The sequence below is a fragment of the Sminthopsis crassicaudata genome, chromosome 2, assembly GCF_048593235.1.
Source record: "Sminthopsis crassicaudata isolate SCR6 chromosome 2, ASM4859323v1, whole genome shotgun sequence".
Classification (NCBI taxonomy): Eukaryota; Metazoa; Chordata; class Mammalia; order Dasyuromorphia; family Dasyuridae; genus Sminthopsis; species Sminthopsis crassicaudata.
Genome location: NC_133618.1, coordinates 134,052,076 through 134,073,825, shown reverse-complemented (window position 1 = coordinate 134,073,825; position 21,750 = coordinate 134,052,076). Strand labels below are relative to the sequence as shown.

General features: G+C 33.2%; 1 protein-coding gene across 2 annotated transcripts in view; it reads right to left on the bottom strand.

Annotated features, from left to right (window-relative positions):
• Positions 1-1,429: 1,429 nt before the first annotated feature.
• The window catches only part of ADAM32 (ADAM metallopeptidase domain 32), a 97,546-nt gene continuing 77,225 nt past the window's right edge, over positions 1,430-21,750 (bottom strand). The window contains exons 17-21 of one of the 2 annotated variants that reach the window (XM_074287311.1): positions 12,820-12,906; positions 11,048-11,156; positions 6,593-6,761; positions 2,099-2,137; positions 1,430-1,628 (exon numbers count right to left, since the gene is read on the bottom strand). In XM_074287311.1, the coding sequence (XP_074143412.1) occupies positions 1,613-1,628; positions 2,099-2,137; positions 6,593-6,761; positions 11,048-11,156; positions 12,820-12,906 (420 nt within the window). In that variant the 3' untranslated portion in view covers positions 1,430-1,612. Of the gene's footprint in view, positions 1,675-2,098; positions 2,138-6,577; positions 6,762-11,047; positions 11,157-12,819; positions 12,907-21,750 lie in introns of both variants that reach the window. The other variant, XM_074287312.1, reaches the window with a different exon arrangement.

Below are 21,750 nucleotides of genomic sequence, written 5' to 3'. Positions count from 1 at the left end.
CTGTGAAAATATGGCTCTCTGATGTGAACTTGACAAATTGTGACAGTAGGTAAGTAGTATTAAGGACAGAAGTGAGTGCAGGTTGCTATACCCTAGGGCCATAGTTTAATCTAACAAGCCTTCTGGTTAGCCATTGTACTAGATTCTATAACTTCATACTCTTGTTTAAGATCTTAATTCCTCATTGTATATCTTTGCCTTCCCCTTTACATTCTATGATTTTGCTGGCTGGGCTGAGGAGATTTTAACTGATCAGGAGCTTCCAACTCCAAACTAAAGAAGCTGCTCCCTCTGAGACTTTCTATTATATTACGGTAAGTAACTTTGGTATAGTGGAAAAAATAATGTATTTATAATCAAAGATCTATGTTTAAAGGCAGACATTGTGTAACACTAACTCTGAGGCTGTTATGAAATTCAAATGAGATAACCAATATAAACCATAAAAGATTATTGGCTATCATTGTTGTGCCACAGTTCTCTTTTATTGTCCTGACTCAATTTCCCTAATTATTCTGCCTTAGTTTCCCTAAATTGTCCTGCCTCAGTTTCCCTAATTGTTCTGCCTCAGTTTCCTTGTTTTGCCTCAATCCCCTTAAGTTGCAAATCCCCCTCTAGTTCATGAAGACTAATATAACTCAGGGCTATTAACTCTAAAGTTACAAATTGTCAATATCTAAATTCAAAAAGGGGGAGTCCAGACTTTCTGTCTAGCCCAGATACTTTCTTACCTCCTGGTTTGTTAGAATTTATGGTCCCACCTCCCAACCTGTTAGAACCACATTAATGGTTTCTGCCTGGAGATTCCCGCTCACCAGAGTTTGGACTCCACCCCCTGCCTTTGTTTAGCTACTGTGTCTAAATATGTCATACAGAACTCCAATTCTTGGCTGGATGCTGGATTCTTGGAGATGATAGTCTCATTCAGCCCTGGGACCAAACCATGGATCCATTTGGTCCCAGTAAACCTCTCCCTTTCAAATAAAATATTAAAAACTCTCTAATCTCTATCTTGCCTCAATTTCTCTACCATTACATCATTATTATTACCCTGCTGTCTAGTGTGGCATTGTATTTCTTCCTATTGAAGGACATAGACCCTTTCAGGGGCTTCTTATCCAGTATCATGCTTCTGACCTTACATCTGAATTCTGTAAACACTGTTAAGTCTGTAATAACAAATGCCTTTAGCCCTAAATAAGGCATCTTTCCTTGGACCTCTCTCTTTCTCCAAGTTCATTTTTAAAACCTAGTCCATTATATTATTAAAGGGGTAGTTTCTAGACTATGAGTCTCATAATTATGATCAGTAAATACTTAGGACACAGTATGCAATATCAATCTAATTTTCCTTTCTATTCAAACCTAGCCCAACATTATCAGAGAATTATCAAATTGCCATGGAAAAGTAAAGAAATGTTAGACAGAATTTATAATGGTTCCAAAAATAGTTTACTCTAAAAAATATTAATATCCTCAAAAGTGACAAACCATCGATTGGCAAGGAAAAGGGGGAGTGTGAGAGTGGAATATTTTTCCTATGTTTCTATTAGTCTGATTTCTGATGCAGTGAATTGTAATTTATTTTCTCCAGAGTTTTGCTTTTGGCATCTTAGGTACTATGTTCACTGTAAAACAAAGAGTAATGATCAACATTACTTTTTAATGTGATTACTATGAACTGGTAGATAATATAGCCAGAACAATTCAGTATCACACTAGAGATGACTTCTTTTTCTTCAACTATAAAAGTTACCTTAGAAACATCTAAAACTAAATATACTTTTTTCAAACTCAGACATGTGTGAATTATAAAATCAGTTCAATATACTTAGTTACTGTCATGTACTAGGCATTAGGGCTAAGAAAGAAAAATAGATAAAATTTTTTTATTCTCAAGGATTTTATATTCTACTGGGATGAATAAAACTATATATATAAAAGTATAATATAATTCAGGACAAAATGTTCTAATTAAATTTGAGTAGGGAGAGCATTTTCATCTAGTCAGGGTGCAGTTGTCAAAGAATGATGGAATGGAATAATGCATTTCATATATTTTTTAAAAAATATGGTTAAACTTCTTAGATATACTTACCTGCTACTGCTATATGAATATGTACTTTCTGATCCAGACCTATGTAAAAGTAAAAATATTGTTCTAAATTAGCAATTATGCCAAGGCTATGTAATATCATACAAAACTTTATTTGGAAGATCAGTTTTCCCAAATATCTCTTTTAAAACACACTGTTGACAAATTCAACTTTCAAACAATTTCCTCCGCTTATCAAAAATTATATTTGTGGCAAATAAGAATTGGAAGAATCAAGTCACTCTTTTTTTTCCTCTGGCCACCTTTCTGAGTCTTTAGAAATGACTAAAGCAAGGCCATAAATATTTCTAATGACATACATTTTTAGGGAGGAAGAGCACACAACTATCATGAAATTTTGTTATGATTAACTGAAATTCAGAGTATAAGAAAGCATTGACTTCAAAGACTTTGTTCATAAATGTTGTTCATGGTTTATTTTAAGTGAATTTTATCCCTCTTTGGTTGGTAGATGATCTATATATTTTTCTCATCAACTATTTACCTGAAAATGATTCACTAAATTAGTAGGGTTTTTTTTTTACATCATTGTATCCATTTTGTGTATTATTCTCTTGTGTCTGTTCACCTTTATATTAGTTCACACTAATAGTTAAATGAAATTTGGTTATTCCAAAATTTCTTTTAATTACTCATATTTATTGGCATTGTATAATTTTTATTATACTCATACACCCCAATTCACTTATTCATTTATATCCCTTTCAAATAAATTTTCCATCATTCTTTACTATTTCAAGGAAGTCACTAGATTTCATTAGTGATATATTTTACAAAATCTTGTCAAGTTTGTCATAGAATCTCTCTTTTTGTCATTTCTCTGCAAAATTTTGGTAAATAAATTAGAATAATCTTTGTATTCTTTTTGATTATGTTTTTTAAGATGACCAAATGTACCATGAAGTTGTCTATTGTTTATTGTTTCCTTTGGGTGCACATTGAAATCAACATCATCAAATTTCTTTGCCTGCACAATGATGCATCCTTCTATTTCAATTCTCTTATTTCTTTTGGTTCATTTAGAATTAGAATATCAATGTAATTTTGCTTCTCCATATTATGTCAATTCATTGGCTATTCTAGAAATATCTCATTTTTAAAGTCCAACCTCTTTTTTCATAATTTTGCATACTCCCTACAAAGATGCAAATTGCAAATTATCCATGCCTCCTCCTGCTTGTGATTCCTTGTCCATGTTCTAATTTATCCGTTAGTTGTCACCCAACTTTCTAAAGGCTTCTCTCTTGATATTAAATACTAATGGAGCACATAGGCTGCCTATTACTTAAGCTTCTTTGCTCTTTTGCTATATGATTTTGTGCCCTCATTTCCATCCATCTCTTTAATGACATCGAATTACCTCTTCAATATAATCTAGTTAGAAATTCTTTAGCCTTCTATCATACACTTTTCTCTGGATGATCTCTGGACATTCTAGTATTAAAATGATTCATAACCACACATCAAAAAAACATTGACACTTAAAAAAAAAACGGGCCTTTGTTTCAGAGAAAAAATCTAAAGTGCTTCACATATGTTATCTAATTTGATCCTCATGAGCCTATTATGTATTATCATTTCATAAAGAGAGTTACTGAAAAAGGCTATAACTTGACTAGGGTCAAGAAGATTTTTTGGTATTAAGCAAGTGCATGATGTTTTATTAATGTGATTTACTGATTCCAATTAATCTTTTTTTTTTTCTGGTCTGATGATTGTACAACTATATGTATCTATGCTTGCTTCCAAAAGTAATGCCTCTGCCTTTTGGAAGTTCATTTGCTGGATTATACACAGTTCTTTCTATATTTTTGGATGGTTATCTGTGCTCCAAGGTACTGGCTTGACTTCTTCAGATTTGGAAGAACATCAGGAACTAAAATATCTTTGGAACTTTGGGATAGCCAAATTAAATTCCTTCAGTCTGGTTAGCTTTGGATACTTTATGTGCAGCACTGAACCTATTACTATTATATTACTCAGGTATTTGATCAGTGTTTGTATTTCTGGTTCCCACTTATGTAAAAAGCATCACAAATTAAAATTCAATTAATCTTTTATCCTTTTGGTCAGATGAAGAAAAACTGGATAAATTTATGAATTTCGACACTATTCAGAGAGTTTTACTGAAGAGATGGAGACCTATTTTACCCAAGAAAAAAATAACAATTTTTTTAAAAAGAGATTATAATCATCCCATACTTATTCATAGCATATGTATGAAATGCAGTGACTACTACTTCCAATAATTTCTTATATTCAAGATATTCAGAGGAAAAAGTGACACAACTGTAAAAATGATGTTGAGGGACTAATTCACAGAAGGTAATAATAAAGATAACATACAAAATGTGTGTTAAAAAAAATCTCATTCCTTACTAATAAAGAATATCAATAGTTACAAAATCAATCATTTTTTTAAAATGTAATATTTACATAGCGCTGTTTTGCAAACTACTTTACATGTTATCTCATTTGCTTCTCACAACAACCCTGTACTGCTGTTCATGTCTAGGAAGAGATTTTTACCCATTTTCCTTACTCCAAGTCTACCATTCTATCCATTATGAAATATTGCCTCTTACATAAAATAAATCCAGGCAATTTCCCTTCTTACACACAATTCAGGACTTAGATCATTCCTCAAAAATATCTGTCCAAGACATAGTTACAGTGGATTATCTATGTAACAACATAATACATATTTTTCCTTCACTTGGACTTTTCAATTAACTAGTCAGTCTGAATTCTTTTGAGCCATCAAAATTATTTTAGGAAGCACTACAAAATTCTATCATTTGATGTAGTCAGCACAATGTTATCTGCAAATAGAAGCATCTAAAAGACCTTAACATTTATAAGGAATCCTTTATGAAGATCCAAGTTCTTTAATTTGAACAATACTTTATGTGATGATAGCAAATACATTTATTTGATGAGCATTTTTTGTTTTTTGCTTTACTTGATGTTATAAGATTATAATCAGAAGACTATATGAGATCCCTCACTAATAATATGTTTTAAGGAATATATTATGATTATGGGATCTTTGTAGGTGATACCTTAATGGAGAACAGCCTTTAAGGTAGTATCTTGTCCATGAAATAATGCTTTTTTTCTAGTCCACAAATATATATATATATAAACACTGCGATCTTATGATCTCTACAAATTTCAGTTAATTTTGTAACTACCAAAATGGCATTCTGTAGAAAATAATTTTTAAAATCTTTTTTTTTTCCTTCTAACCCCTTAATAGTTCACAAAATTAAAAAAAAAAAACACTTTGTGGACATGGGAATAATGATTAGTGGGTACTGACATTTGTATAATATTTGAGATTTTCCCCAAGCCTCTATTATCCTTTATTATTTATCCTTTTAGACTTTAATGCAGAAATTCTACAAACTTTTTTTTTTCCATTTTTTGTCCTCTTTCCAGTTTTATACTTTCTATCTTTAGGATGATTTGGCTTAGTTAAGTTGTTCAAAAGACTTTCTTGAAATATGATTTTCTCTCTATTGTTATTATCTTATGAAGTGATATTGCTCATATCATGTTGCATGGAATACTTTACAAGTGAGTTTATGTTTTGTCTGACATACTTCTAACCTGATAAGGAGATTCAATAATGGATAAAGTAACTTTTGTATTTTAATCACTCTTTTTCTAGTCTCCTCTAGTATCTTTATTATGACCAATACCCTATAATAGGTAAACTTCCCTAAGAAATGGTATGCTTTTATCTATTCTTTTATACTTTTTTTTCATTTTTCAGTCCCAATATACTTTTATCTGCTGTTGCTTTTTTTTTTCATTTTTCAGTCTCAGTACCTTATTAAATAGAGCAATTTGAAGTTGCCTCAATTTCTTTCCATATATCTTCTCGTTTTTGTTCTTCTAGTTTGTACCAAATCTAAAATCTTCATTCTAATAAATCAATCATTTAACTTTAAGCTAAATACTAATTCAGAAATTACTCTCACAGTTTTTTTCTGCCATTAAAATGTAATCTATTTTATTATTTGTGAGACTGAGATGCTCTCCCTCCTGTCATGAGCATTTTTTCCTCATGAGAGGCTTCTATCATTAAGCTTCCAGACATTCAAATTCCTTATTCTAACTACCTTTCAAAAAATAATATCTAGGATTTTTTTTACAATCTTTTTTGATGATAATATCTGAAGTTTTTATACTAGTCCCAGTGGTTTTGTAGCCATATTCTATAGGGAGTAATCAAGATCTTTAATCTGAGCAGACTTCTTTTGTAACATCACTCTATCCAATGGTTTTCAAAGATGTCTAAATTGATCAAGGTCTTTCCCCACAATCTAAAGACTAAAAATGAATGATTGATTAATTACAAATGAGTGATTGATTTATTCAGTGGAGGTGCTCTAGACCTTTTTAATACCCAGTGAACAACTGAACACCCAGTGAACCCTAGTGGTTAAAAAATACACAAATTCAATTTACTCAGTAATTGGTGATTCCTCTGGCAATAAGCATTCTTTCAGAGATTTCCATTTGAGAATTATTATGACCATAATGAAAAAAATAGGTAGAGAAATGTAGAAACTTATAAGCAGCCAGTTCTTCTTAGGAAGTTCAGCAGCTCTGTCAAAGGTGACAGGCAGGACTTGTCCTAAAAATAAAAACACAGCAAGAAATGAATGACATAAAAATCAGCTAAAATGAATAATAGTTTTAATAATAATAATTTTTTTCAAACAAGACTACAATGAACATAAACGTTAGATTTAAAAGCAAAGACCGAGTGATCAAGATTTATTGAATGTTTTATTATATGCCAAGTGTTTTGGTAAGTCCTAAAAATGCAAAAAAATGGAAAAAGCACCATAAATAATGAATCAATATCATTTTTTTAATATGTGTGTGTTAAATGGCATAACATCTAAATACTTAAAGAGCTAATCAGATTACAGAGAAAAAAAAGTAAAACTATAATCCTGGGGATTCTAATATTGTGCCCGTTCAGTCTGGACAAATGAAACAAAAATATAAATAAGAAAAGTTAAAGATGAGAATAGCATTTTAGAAAAGTAAGATGAGAAAAATACCTGGCAAATATTGAGTGGGAATTGAAAAGAAAATTTAACATTTCATAACATTTCTTAACTTCTATAGCACCTATATAAATAGCAATCTATATAAAGATATAATCTTCAGAAAAAAATAAAAGAAGCTTACAAAGCACAAGGTAAGTGAAGAAAAGATCAAAATAATTGAATCCTATATAATTTATTCTTAAATTAATGAATCAAATCATAGCAATAGTAGAAAAACTTCTTTAAAGAAAATGACAATGATGAGACAGTATTTCCAAAAGGTATGGAGAAATTTTTCACACCTAAATGATTTCATGAACACAAGAAAGAAAAAGAAAGAAAGAAAGAAAGAAAGAAAGAAAGAAAGAAAGAAAGAAAGAAAGAAAGAAAGAAAGAAAGAAAGAAAGAAAGAAAGAAAGAAAGAAAGAAAGAAAGAAAGAAAGATAAGAATTGAGAGTGCAACTAAAAAGGAATACAGAAAAATAGAAAAAAATAAAATATTAATATTAAAATTTTAGAAATTTGGAAAATTAAAAGACAATAGTAACCAAATAGAAAGGAAAAAAAAATTTTTTTGAACTAAGAATTGTTTCTTTTTAGCTAATCAATTAGAGAATGAGAATCCTGGCTGAGGAGTAACATAGTTGGCCTTCTAGCCATAAGAACCATGGTAGTATGTTATAAATACAGTGTCTTACAACTATTCCAGAAGACCAGTGATGAACTTTGCTATCTATCTCCTGAAAGAGGTGTTGTATTGGCATAGAATAAAGTATAAAGGTATACATTTTGAGATGCAATTAAGGTGAAAATGTTTTTTACTTGATTAGGAGCCAAGGTCCTGATATTCTGGGAATATATCCATTGCATCAGACTGAAACAAGAATATAATTGTCACAAAGGTACCTTGGGGAGGTTCATTGACTATATTCCTCCCACGAAAGGTTCCCAGGTCTACTTTGTATTCACTATTATTAATAATAATAACTTATCACAAGGTTTGTACAGAGGTAAATGTGGAAACTATCTTTGCATATATTTGGGAAAATAAAATACTATTTAAAAATAGTAATTTACATTTACACAGTATTTTAAAATTTGCAAAGCATTTCTTGTATGTTCAGGGAAGCAAGGAGGTGTATTGGGTGGGGAAATGGGTAGGTTTTCAGACTCACTCCTCTCTTCTCCAGACACTGCCCTCCCACCTGGCAATACTTCTGCCCCCCTGACTGAACTCAGGCTCCCAATAGCATTTTGTCCTCTCCTTCCCATCCCTATGCACCACTTTTCAACTTTCTTTGACAAATTCTTCTCTAGCAGAATGAAAGCTCCTTGTGGATTGGAACTGTCTTTTTACTGTTGTCTTTGTACTTCCAGCGCTTAGCACCAGGCCTGGAACAAAGCAAAGTCTTCATGAATGCTCTGGTATATCTAGCTGGCTAGTTAATTTAGTTGACTATTTTAAAGATCACAATATGTCATAACGAACTTGCCACAATACTAGACCACAGTGATGTAGCTGCCCAAGAAAAACAAAAATTCTCTCTTAAAGCACATTGGTTCTTTGGCATATCTTTGAGAGTAACCCACTGACCCATGTGACCCAAAAATACCAATATCATTTATTGTGTTATCTAACACTAGCAAATGAAGTTGGCAGCAAAGCTTCCCCAGCAGAATGGAAATCATCATTATGGGAATGGGGTATTCCTGCTGTGCTACATGTAGCATCCTTTCCTACAACATCATTTTCATACCTTCCTATAACAGCCCTTTACAATTCCCCCATAATTAAAGATTGATAAGGAAAGTGTTAATGGTCAAACTTCTGTTATGGATACTCAGGAAAAAAAAAGATGACAAAAACCCCAGTCATACATATTAAGTGGCTGAATCTAAGGTAGTTTGTCATATAATATCTCACATACATATCACATATTAATATCTTGTCATAATATCTCACAATGAAAAGCATCTATATTTTGAAAAGCATTTAACGTGCATTATTTTACAACACTATGAAGTGGGTACTATTAAACCCATTTTAGAAATGAAGAAAATGAGACTCAGAGGGAGTGAATAACTTGTTAAGTCCCACACAGTTAGTAAGAATTTGAGGTGTGTTTTAAATCCAGGTTTTCCTAATTCCAAATTTAGCACTATATCACTGAATATGAGTGCCTCATTAAAATAACTGACCCAAAAGGCAATATGAAATTCAGAGAATAGGAATGAATCAGAGGTACAAATAAAGAGATGTTTGAATGAATACAAAGATGGATGAATGGATGAAAAAATGGATGAATGGAAAGATGGGTAGCTAGATGAATGAACAGGTGTTTATTAAGCATTTATAATGAGACAGGCACTGAACTAAGGCCTAAGGCTACAAATACAAACACCAAAATAGTTCCTATCATCAAGGAGCTAGTGGTCTGAGTAAAGAAAACACATAAAGGGAAGCTAGAAAGCAACATTGGAGGAGAGGTGAAAAAAAGAGCAATAAGTACATTAGCATGGTTTGATAATGTCTAATTCCAGGAAAAATAAAATGAAATCTTTCCAATAAAAGCTCAAGATGCCAGGGGACAGAGTCCAAAGTCTGATGGGAGGCTGATGAGGAAAATAGACAAGATACATGTGGAATAGTTTGAAATAAATGTCCCAGGAGTTACTAGAAGTCTGGTTTTAAGCAGCTTAAGGTTTTAAGCTTTAAGCTTTAAAGATTTAAGCTTTAAGAAGCCCATATCAAGAATATTGGAGGGGATGTGGGAAAACTGGGACACTGATACATTGTTGGTGGAGTTGTGAAAGAATCCAGCCATTCTGGAGAGCAATTTGGAACTATGCCCAAAAAGTTGTCAAACTATGCATACCCTTTGACCCAGCATTGCTGTTATTAGGATTATATCCCAAAGAAATACTAAAGAGCGGAAAGAGACATATATGTGCCAAAATGTTTGTGGCAGCTCTTTTTGTTGTAGCTAGAAACTGGAAGATGAATGGATGTCCATCAATTGGAGAATGGTTGGGTAAATTATGGTATATGAAGGTTATGGAATATTATTGCTCTGTAAGAAATGACCAGCAGGAGGAATACAGAGAGGCTTGGAGAGACTTACATCAACTGTTGCTGAGTGAAATGAGCAGAACCAGAAGATCACTTATACACTTCAACAACAATACTGTATGAAGATGTATTCTGATGGAAGTGGATATCTTCAACATAAAGAAGATCCAACTCACTTCCAGTTGATCAATGATGGACAGAAATAACTACACCCAGAGAAGAAACACTGGGAAGTGAATATAAATTGTTAGCACTACTGTCTATCTACCCAGGTTACTTATACCTTCGGAATCTAATAATTAATGTGCAATAAGAAAATGGTATTTACACACATATATTGTATCTAGGTTATATTGTAACACATGTAAAATGTATAGGATTACCTGTCATCGGGGGGAGGGAGTGAAGGGACGGAGGGGATAATTTGGAAAAATGAATTATAAAAAAAATTAAATTAAAAAAAAAAAAAAAGAAGCCCATATCAAGACTCAGGGCTTCCATATCAAACACTATACTCCCCTTTAGCACTTTTTCTTGACTGTCCTTATTGCATACTGTCATTGCTCCATCATCAGGAATTCTGTGCCACTAGAGCCAAGGTTAAGTACATTCCAGTTGCTGCCAGCCCCCACCAGAATGATGCCCAGGTATCTTTTCCTAGAATAATTATGTATTTTTCTTTCTTTAATTACATGAGAGCCTAAGTGCCCTACATTCCTTTCCTGCTGATGATAAAGTAAAAAAAATAATTCTATTCTACATTTGTTTATAGGCTGTATTATGGATACTAACCTTTTAACCACGAAATGAAATCTTTAATAACTCTACTTCTCCTTATACTGCAATTTGTGCTGAAATATCCTAAATGACACATGCATAGTTCAGGTTCATTAGTGCACGCCTAAGATAAAAAAAATAAAAATGAAGATTATGGATATCATAAATGATTATTTGGATAAATGTTCTGCATGCATATTTTCTTTTATATACTTAATTACAATAACATTTTAATATATGTATGTGTATATATATCATATTTATCGTAGCAAAATTGACAAAAACTAAAGAACTTCTTCAAGGTCAATTAATGATCACCAACCATTTCTTCAAATAGTCTAAACCATGACCTTTTGACTAAATGGTTACTTAAATCCCATCAACATGTCAACAAGTCAACAAGCATCAGGAATTGTGCTAAGCACTCAATAAAGAAAAACAAAATTAGTATTTGCCCTCAAAGAGATCACATTCTAAAAGGGGGGACAACAAAAATATCTATGTGTTACATATATTAAATGTAGAATAAATTGGAAATAACTTCAGAGGAAAAACATTAAGGGGCACCAGGAAAGGAATCTTTCAAAAGGTGAGATTTCAGCTAAGATTTAAGGAAAATAAAATTCAAAGATGAAAGGGAGCACTGCAGACATGGGAGATAGTCACTGAAAATACATGGATTTTGAAACTGAGTATCTTCTGTAAGAAATAGCAAAGAGACCAGGGTCACTGGATTGCAGAGTAAATAATAGGGTTGGGGGAGTGTGAGAATAATTGGAAAGATAGGAAGACATGTTAAGAAAGGTTTTTGAATTCCAAACAAGATTGCAGCAACAAAAAAATAACAAGAGTTACAATATTGCTATTATCATCTGCTCTCTGTAAAATTCTATTGCTTCCATCCTGTTTATGTATTCACATTCTATTTATGGGTGCTGAAATTGATGCTCTGGGCTTTCTGACCTTTTTATATAGCCTACACTATGAGTATTATAAACTGCTGTCTCTATCTTTACATTATTGATTAGTGACTGGCAACTGTACTTTTTCATTCAGAAAATTTTGTCACAATAAACAACAAAAATCTGTTGAACAACTTCACCAAATTTTTTCTTTCTCTTGCTCTTTTATAGTATTTATTTTCTCCTTCAGATTCTTTTTGTTTTTCTTCTATTCATTTTTTGCAAATATTTAATAATTTTCTTTTCCTTAATCTTTTTTTCTTTTCTTGGAATCAGTAGCCATGGTCCTCCCACCCAACAGAAATCTTTCCCCCAACTTAAAAAAAAAAAAAGATATTTCAAAAAACTTTGAAATTCATAGGTATAATTAAGTAACACAACTCTATGAATTGGCGATATTGTGTCAGTCTGTGTTTTGATTCAATTTCCTCAGGAGCCTAAGATAATTTCTGAACTAAGGGCTCATACTGAAAAATTCACAATATTTCTCAAAGGCTAGTTCAAATTGGCTCTAGGACATTTCTATCTGTGGCCAAAGACATATGAGCTATGGTATAGAGCATCCTAATCTATGTCAGGAAGTTCATGCGAACCGATTCTGTGCCCCTTACAAATCATTGAATTACACAAATACATGTATAGCTGTAGACAGGCTTATCCTAAACTTTCACCTAAACTAGCTTTAGCCGTTTAATATGGTGTTGCAATTATAAGTTTATAAATGATATTTGTAAGTATTTAAAATGAAGGTGATTAAAGGAAATACCTAAATCACAAATTATAGGATGCCAAATGATGCTATTGAATTAAAATGATGTTACTTACTCCATGACCACTGCAATACGTCTCTGAACAAGAAGTTGCTTCACCTACGAGTTTACTCAAATATACACACTCAGAATTAAAACAAAACTAAAAAAAAAGAAAGAATCCATATTAGGTGGGCCAAGACATCTGAACTTTCTATTCAACTTTTGTACAAAACAAATCAATGCTTAAAGAATTATCAGAATTTGAGATAAAATATAAATTTATGTTGACATAAACTCTTAGGTTTTACAAAGACAGGATTTTTTTTTCAATTCTTTTTTTTTTAATTTTTATTTTATTTTATAATTATAACTTTTTTTGACAGTACATATGCATGGGTAATTTTTTACATTATCCCTTGCACTTACTTCTATTCAGATTTTTTACCTTCCTCCCCCAACCCCCTCCCCCAGATGGCAAGCAGTCTTATATATGTTAAATATATTACAGTATATTCTAGATACAATATATGTGTGGAGAACCGAATTTTTTGTTGCACAGGAAGAATTGGATTCAAAAGGTAAAAATAACAGTTTACATTCATTTCCCAGTGTTCCTTTTCTGGATGTAGCTGGTTCTGTTCATTATTAATCAATTGGAATTGGATTAGCTCTTCTCTATGTTGAAGAAATCCACTTCCATCAGCATACATCCTCGTACAGTATCATTGTTGAAGTGTATAATGATCTTCTGGTTCTGCTCGTTTCACTCAGCATCAGTTGATGTAAGTCTCTCCAAGCCTCTCTGTATTTCTCCTGTTGGTCATTTCTTATAGAACAATAATATTCCATAACATTCATATACCATAGTTTACCCAACCATTCTCCAATTGATGGACATCCATTCATCTTCCAGCTTCTAGCCACTATGAAAAGGGCTGCCACAAACATTTTGGCACATACAGGCCCTTTCCCTTCTTTAGTAGTTCCTTGGGGTATAAGCCCAGTAATAGTATGGCTGGGTCAAAGGGTATGCACATTTTGATAACTTTTTGGGCATAATTCCAGATTGCTCTCCAGAATGGTTGGATTCTTTCACAACTCCACCAACAATGCATCAGTGTCCCAGTTTTCCCACAGCCCCTCCAACATTCATCGTTATTTGTTCCTGTCATCTTAGCCAATCTGACAGGTGTGTAATGATACCTCAGAGTTGTCTTAATTTGCATTTCTCTGATCAATAGTGATTTGGAACACTCTTTCATATGAGTGGAAATAGTTTTAATTTCATCATCTGAAAATTGTCTGTTCATATCCTTTGACCATTTATCAATTGGAGAATGGCTTGATTTCTTATAAATTAAAGTCAATTCTCTGTATATTTTGGAGATGAGGCCTTTATCAGAACCTTTAACTGTAAAAAATTTTTCCCAATTTTTTACTTCCCTTCTAATCTTGTTTGCATTAGTTTTGTTTGTGCAGAAACTTTTTAATTTGGTGTAATCAAAATGTTCTATTTTGTGATCAATAATGGTCTCTAGTTCTCCCTTGGACACAAACTCATTCCTCCTCCACAAGTCTGAGAGGTAAACCATCCCATGTTCCTTCAATTTATTTATGATTTCATTCTTTATGCCTAAATCTTGGACCCATTTTGATCTAATCTTAGTATGTGGTGTTAAATGTGGGTCCATGCCTAGTTTCTGCCATACTAATTTCCAGTTTTCCCAGCAGTTTTTGTCAAATAATGAATTCTTATCCCAAAATTTGGGATCTTTGGGTTTGTCAAAGATTAGATTGCTATTTTTATTCACTATCTTGCCCTGTGAACCTAACCTATGCCACTGATCAACTAGTCTATTTCTTAGCCAATACCAAATGGTTTTGGTGACTGTTGCTTTATAATACAGTTCTAGATCAGGTACAGCTAGACCACCTTCACTTAATTTTTTTTTTCATTACTTCCCTTGAAATTCTCAACCTTTTGTTGTTCCATATGAATTCTGTTGTTATTTTTTCTAGGTCATTAAAATAGTTTCTTGGGAGTCTGATTGGTATAGCACTAAATAAATAGATTAGTTTGGGGAGTATTGTCATCTTTATTATATTCGCTCGGCCTATCCAAGAACACTGAATGTCTTTCCAATTATTTAAATCTGACTTTATTTTTGTGGCAAGTGTTTTGTAATTTTGCTCATATAATTCCTGACTCTCCTTTGGTAGATATATTCCCAAATATTTTATACTATCGACTGTTATTTTGAATGAAATTTCTCTTTGTATCTCTTGCTGTTGGATTGTGTTGGTAATGTATAAAAATGCTGAGGATTTATGTGGATTTATTTTGTATCCTGCGACTTTGCTAAAATTCTGAATTATTTCTAGTAGCCTTTTAGCAGAGTCTTTGGGGTTCTCTAAGTATACCATCATGTCATCCAAAGACAGGATTAATACACATATAAAATGTTACTTTTTTTCATTAATATAGTCCCTATATCTATTTAATTAGATTAGAAATTTCAAGATATGACAACCTCTATTATAACACTGAACAATAGTTCAGATAACTTTTGTAATGATGACATGAAAAGAGGACTAAACTATCATCAGAAGACCTAAATTGGATTGCCATTTTATTAGCTTTGTGACTACAAACAAGATAATTTCTCTCTTTGACACTTCCTATTTCCACGTCTGTTTCATTTTCAATCCCATCAAAGGGAGAGGGAAGGATGCCATTCATAAAGTACTGAGCCTGGACTCAGGAATAGAGACTTGCCTTCAGATCTGGCCTTTTTATGTGACTCTGAGTAAGTCAACTCATAACCTCTGGTTGCTCCAATTTTCTCAATTATAAAATGGGGATAATAATAGCACCTATCTTACAGGTTTGTGGTGAGAATCAAATGAGATAACATTTATAAAGAACTTAAAACAGTGCCAAATACATAAGAGTTATTATGTAAATACTAATTCCCTTCTCCTTTTCCCCCACTCCGATTTTGTAAAATATGGGGATGGTAACAGTATCTAATGACACTCCACTGAAACTTGATAAGGATTAGAGAAGTACATGCAAAGGTACTTTACAAACAAAAAAGCATATTTTTAAAATTATTATCAGGGGGGTGGAGCCAAGATGTCAGAGAAGATACACGCAAATTTGTGAGCTCCCTTCTTCCCTCAATACCAACTAGTTAAATCAGCCTCAAAAATAACGCTGGACGGATAAAAACCACAAGGATTAGAAGCACAACTTACCAGCTGAAGAGATTCTGAAATTTCCATCGGTTCCAAGGGGAGGAAAAAAAGACCGGCATAGACAGGGTTGGACTAGGGGCCAGCACACTGTGACAAACGGGCTGGGGAGAACTCTGGGATCAGAGAAGGCACTGAGATAAAGGAATATGGCACAGGCTGATAGCTCTACTCTACTTATAAAACAGCAGATCAGAAGAGAAATCAAAGCCACTTTAAAATAAAAAGCCAGAAAATATAATCACCCCAATCCGGAAGTGACCTAAAATAGATCTTGGCACGGCTGTGCAGCTGCCTTCTGCTGTCCAGGGCTTTTCCTTGGGGCAGTTAAGAACCTGAACAGCAGGGAACACAGCCCGGGACAGCCTCTAATCCAAATAGTGGGGGGCTCAGCCTGAGGCAGTGGAATTCTTGCAGTAGTGAAACTCCAGCAGCAGTAGAACTCCCACAGCAGCAGAACCTCCACAGCAGTGATTGTGCTTCCCGGGCAGAAACTTCCGGTTTGAGTGCAGGGGTTTTTTGCAACAGCTGCCAATATCCACGGCCCCATGGGAGGCATTGGCAGGGGTTTGTGACGCTTTCACTGTTCAGCCTCAAACCTCAGGGCAGTCGCTAGGCCACACAGCGGGGTTCCTCACTGGGCACTCCTTGCAACGCAGCCATACTAACCACCTCTGAGTCATTTCCAGGCAGGGGGAGGGGAACTCTCTCCCAGGACTCTCTCTTAGCCCAGTCACAGGATTGCTGCATCCTATCCCCAGTCTGGGAGGAAGCTGGTAAATTTCCTACCCAAAGGCAGACCCCCAGAGATTTTTAACAATGAGTAAGAAGCTGAAGAGAATGATTGACGCCTTCTATACAGAGAAAGACAGGGTTTCCAACCCCGAGGAAGTTAATAGCAGAGAGTCAGCAGATAACACCCTAAAGGGAAATGATACCTGCCCCACATCAAATAACTCTCTCCTAGAAGAGACTATTAAAAAGTTAAGAGAGTTTGAAGAAAAATGGGGAAAGGAAAGAGAACCTATGATAGAGAATAACAAGGTCCTGAAATTTGAGTTGGAAAAAATAAAGAATGCACAGGAGGTGCAGGGAAACAAAATTTGTGAATTGGAAAAGATTAAAAAATCACAGGAAAGTAGGATTTCTGAATTGGAAAAGATAAAAAATTCCCAAGAAAGTAGGATTTGTGATTTGGAAAAAGAAAATAACTCTCAAAAAAAAAAAATTAGTGAAATGGAAAAAAATTCAACTGAGCAAAATAATTCATTTAAAAATTCAATTGGATATATATAAAAAGAACTAAAAAATGTGAATGAAGAAAATAACTCAATAAAATCAGGACAGAACAAATAGAAATGAATGATTCATTGAGAAACCAAGAATCAGTCAAATAAAATAAAACAAAACAAAAAAAATACATGAAAAGCTGGAGAATAATGTCAAATATTTACTGGGAAAATCTATAGAACTGGAAAATAGATCTAGGAGAGATAATCTGAGGATCATTGGACTTCCCCAAAATTATGATGAAAAAAAGGGGCCTAGATTCTAGTTTACAGGAAATCATCAAAGAGAACTGGCCAGAGATAATAGAAACAGAAGGGAAAATAGGCGATGAAAGAATTCATCGAACACCTTCTGAAAAAGACCCTGAAAAAAGAGCTCCACGGAACATTGTGGCTAAGCTGAAGAACTACCAAACTAAGGAAAAAATATTTCAAGCAGCTAGGAAAAAAACAATTCAAATATCAAGGTGCCACAATAAGAGTCACTCAAGATCTGGCTGCCTCCACATTAAAGGATCAAAGGGCCTGGAACCTGATATTCCGAAAGGCAAAAGAACAAGAATTACAGCCAAGAATAAACTACCCAGCTAAGTTTAGCATTTTCTTCCATGGACAAAGATGGACATTTAATGAAACAGAGGAATTCCATTTGTTCTTAAGAAAAAAAACAGACTTAAACAAAATATTTGATCTACATCCACAAGACTGAGAGAAGCAGAAAAAGGTAAAAAGAACTCTTGAGAACTGTATCTCTGTTGTGAATATATATTAAGTCCACATGGATAATTTGATTTTACTGATATAACATAAAAAAGGGAAGTAGTAAAGGGAAGATGATAGTATCAGAAAAAGGGAAAGGAGAGATAAAAAGAGGGAAAATACATCCCAGGAAGAGACATAGAAAATTTTACCACATCTGAGGGAATTTAGAGAGGGGGAGAAACATTGTGTGAATCTTACTCTCATCAGAGTAGGCTCAAAGAGTAAATAACTGACATATTTGTTTTTCAGAGAATTCTCTCTAACCTCATTATAAGGGGGGAGAGGAAAAGGGAAAAGGAAAAGAGGAATAAGGGAAGGGTACAAGAAAGAGGAAGGGACTTAAAAGGAGGGGGGAGGGATACTAAAAAGGGAGGGCTGTGCATCACAAGTGGGGTCCATAAATTAAATATTGGGGAAGGGGTTCAGGGGGGTCAAGGGATAAAAAAATCATAATCAGGGGATAATATGATGGCAGGAAATACAAAATTAGTAATTTTAACTGTAAATGTGAATGAACTCTCCCATTAAACACAGGAGGATAGCAGACTGGATCAAAAGTCAGAACCCTACAATATGTTGTTTACAGGAAACACATTTAAAGCAGGGAGATACATACAGAGTAAAACTAAAAGGTTGGAGCAGAATCTATTATACTTCAGATGAAGCCAAAAAAGCAGGAGTAGCCATCCTTATCTCAGATCAAGAAAAAGCAGAAATTGATCTAATTAAAAGAGATAAGGAAGGAAATATATCCTGCTAAAAGGTAGCATAGACAATGAAGCCATATCAATACTAAACATATATGCAACCAAGTGGTATAGCATATAACTTCCTAAAGTTGAAGTTAAGAGATTTGCAAGAAGAAATAGACAGCAAAACTATAATAGTGGGAGATCTCAACCTGGCACTCTCAGAATTAGATAAATCAAATCACAAAACAAATAAGAAAGAAATTGAAGAGGTAAATAGAACATGAGAAAAAACTAGGTATGATAGATCTTTGGAGAAAACAGAATGGTGATAGAAAGGACAATACTTTCTTCTCAGCAGTTCATGGAACCTATACAAAAATTGACCATATATTGGGACATAAAGATCTCAAAATTAAATGCAGTTAAGCAGAAATAGTAAATGCTTCTTCTCAGATAACAATGCAATAAAAACTACATTCAACAAGAAGTTAGGGGTAAATAGACCAAAAAGTAATTGGAAACTAAATAATCTCATCTTAAAGAATGACTGTGTGAAACAGCAAATTATAGAAACAATTAATAATTTCATCCAAGATAATGACAACGATGAGACATCATACCAAAATTTGTAGGATGCAGCTAAAGCGGTAATAATAGGAAATTTTATAATTTTGGAGGCTTACTTGAATAAAATAGAGAAAGAGAAGATCAATAAATTGGGCCTACGACTTAAAAAGCTAGAAAAAGACCAAATTAAAAACCCCCAACCAAAAACTAAACTTGATATTCTAAAATTAAAAGGAGAAATTAATAATATTGAAAGTTAAAAAACTATTGAATTAATAAATAAAACAGAGTTAGTTTTATGAAAAATCCAATAAAATAGATAAACCTTTGGTAAATCTGATCAGAAAAAGGAAAGAGGAAAATCAAATGAAAAGGGGGATCTTTCCACCAATGAAGAGGAAATTAGAGAAATAATAAGGAGTTACTTTGCCCAACTTTATGCCAATAAATTTGATAACTTAAGTGAAATGGATGACTACCTCCAAAAATATAGGCTTCCTAGATTAACTGAGGAGAAGGTAAACTGCTTAAATCGTCCCATTTCAGAAAAAGAAATAGAACAAGCTATTAATCAACTCCCCAGGAAAAAATCCCCAGGACCAGATGGATTTATATGTGAATTCTACCAAACATTTAAAGAACAATTATCCCCAGTGTTATATAAATTATTTGGGAAAAAAAGGGGATGAAGGGGTCCTATCAAACTCCGTTTAGACACAGACATGGTACTGATACCTAAACCAGGCAGGTTGAAAACTGAGAAAGAAAACTATAGACCAGTTTCCTTAATGATTATTGATTCTAAAATCTTAAATAAGATATTAGCAAAAAGACTTCAGAAAATCATGCCCAGGATTATACACTATGATCAAGTAGGATTTATACCAGGAATGCAGGGCTGGTTTACTATTAGGAAAAATATTAGTATAATTGACCATATTAAAAATCAAATTAATAAAATCCAGATGATCATTTCAATAGATGCAGAAAAAGCATTTGATAAAATTTAACATCTATTCCTACTAAAAACGCTTGAGAGTATAGGAATAAATGGACTATTCCTTAAAATAGTCAGGAGCATATATTTAAGACCGTCAGTAAGCATAATATGTACTGGAGATAAACTGGAACCTTTCCAAGTAAGATCAGGAGTGAAACAAGGTTGCCCATTATCACCATTACTATTCAATATTGTATTAGATATGCTAGCCTCGGCAATAAGAGTTGAGAAAGAGATTAAAGGGATAAGAGTAGATAATGAGGAAATCAAACTGTCACTCTTTGCAGATGATATGATAGTATACTTAGAGAACCCCAGAGAGTCTAATAAAAAGTTATTAGAAATAATTTACAACTTTAGCAAAGTTGCTGGATACAAAATAAATCCACATACATCCTCACCATTTTTATACATCACCAATAAAATGCAACAGCAAGAGATACAAAGAGAAATTCCATTCAAAACAAGTGTCAAGAGTATAAAACATTTGGAAATCCATCTACCAAAGAAAAGTCAGAAATTATATGAGCAAAATTACAAAACACTAGCCACAAAAATAAAGTCAGATTTAAATAATTGGAAAGACATTAAGTGCTCTTGGATATGCCGAGTAAATTTAATCAAGATAACAATACTCCCCAAACTAATCTATTTATTTAGTGCTATACCAATCAGAGTCCCAAGAAACTATTTTAATGACCTAGAAAAAATAACAACAAAATTCACATGGAAGAATAAAAAGTCAAGAATTGCAAGGGAATTAATGAAAAAAAAAAGTCAGATGAAGGTGGTCTAGCTGTACCTCATCTAAAGGTATATTATAAATCAGCAGTCATCAAAACCATTTGGTATTGGCTAAGAAATAGACTAATCAATCAGTGGAACAGATTAGGTACACAGGACAAAATAGGGTACAACTATAGCAATCTAGTGTTTGACAAACCCAAAAATACCAACATTTGGGATAAGAATTCATTATTTGAAAAAAAAACTGTTGGGAAAACTGGAAATTAGTATGGCAGAAATTAGATATGGACCCACACTTAGCACCATATACCAAGATAAAATCAAAATGTGTCCATGATTTAGGCAGAAAGAATGAGATCATAAATAGATTAGAGGAACAGAGGATAGTCTAACTCTCAGACCTGTGGAGGAGGAAGGAATTTATGACCAAAGGAGAACTAGAGATCATTACTGATCACAAAATAGAAGATTTTGATTACATCAAATTAAAAAGATTTTGTACAAACAAAACTAATGCAAACAAGATTAGAAGGGAAGTAACAAATTGGGAAAATATTTTTTTACAGTTAAAGGTTCTGATAAAGGCCTCATTTCCAAAATACACAGAGAATTGACTCTAATTTATAAGAAATCAAGCTATTCTCCAGTTGATAAATGGTCAAAGGATATGAACAGACAATTTTCAGATGATG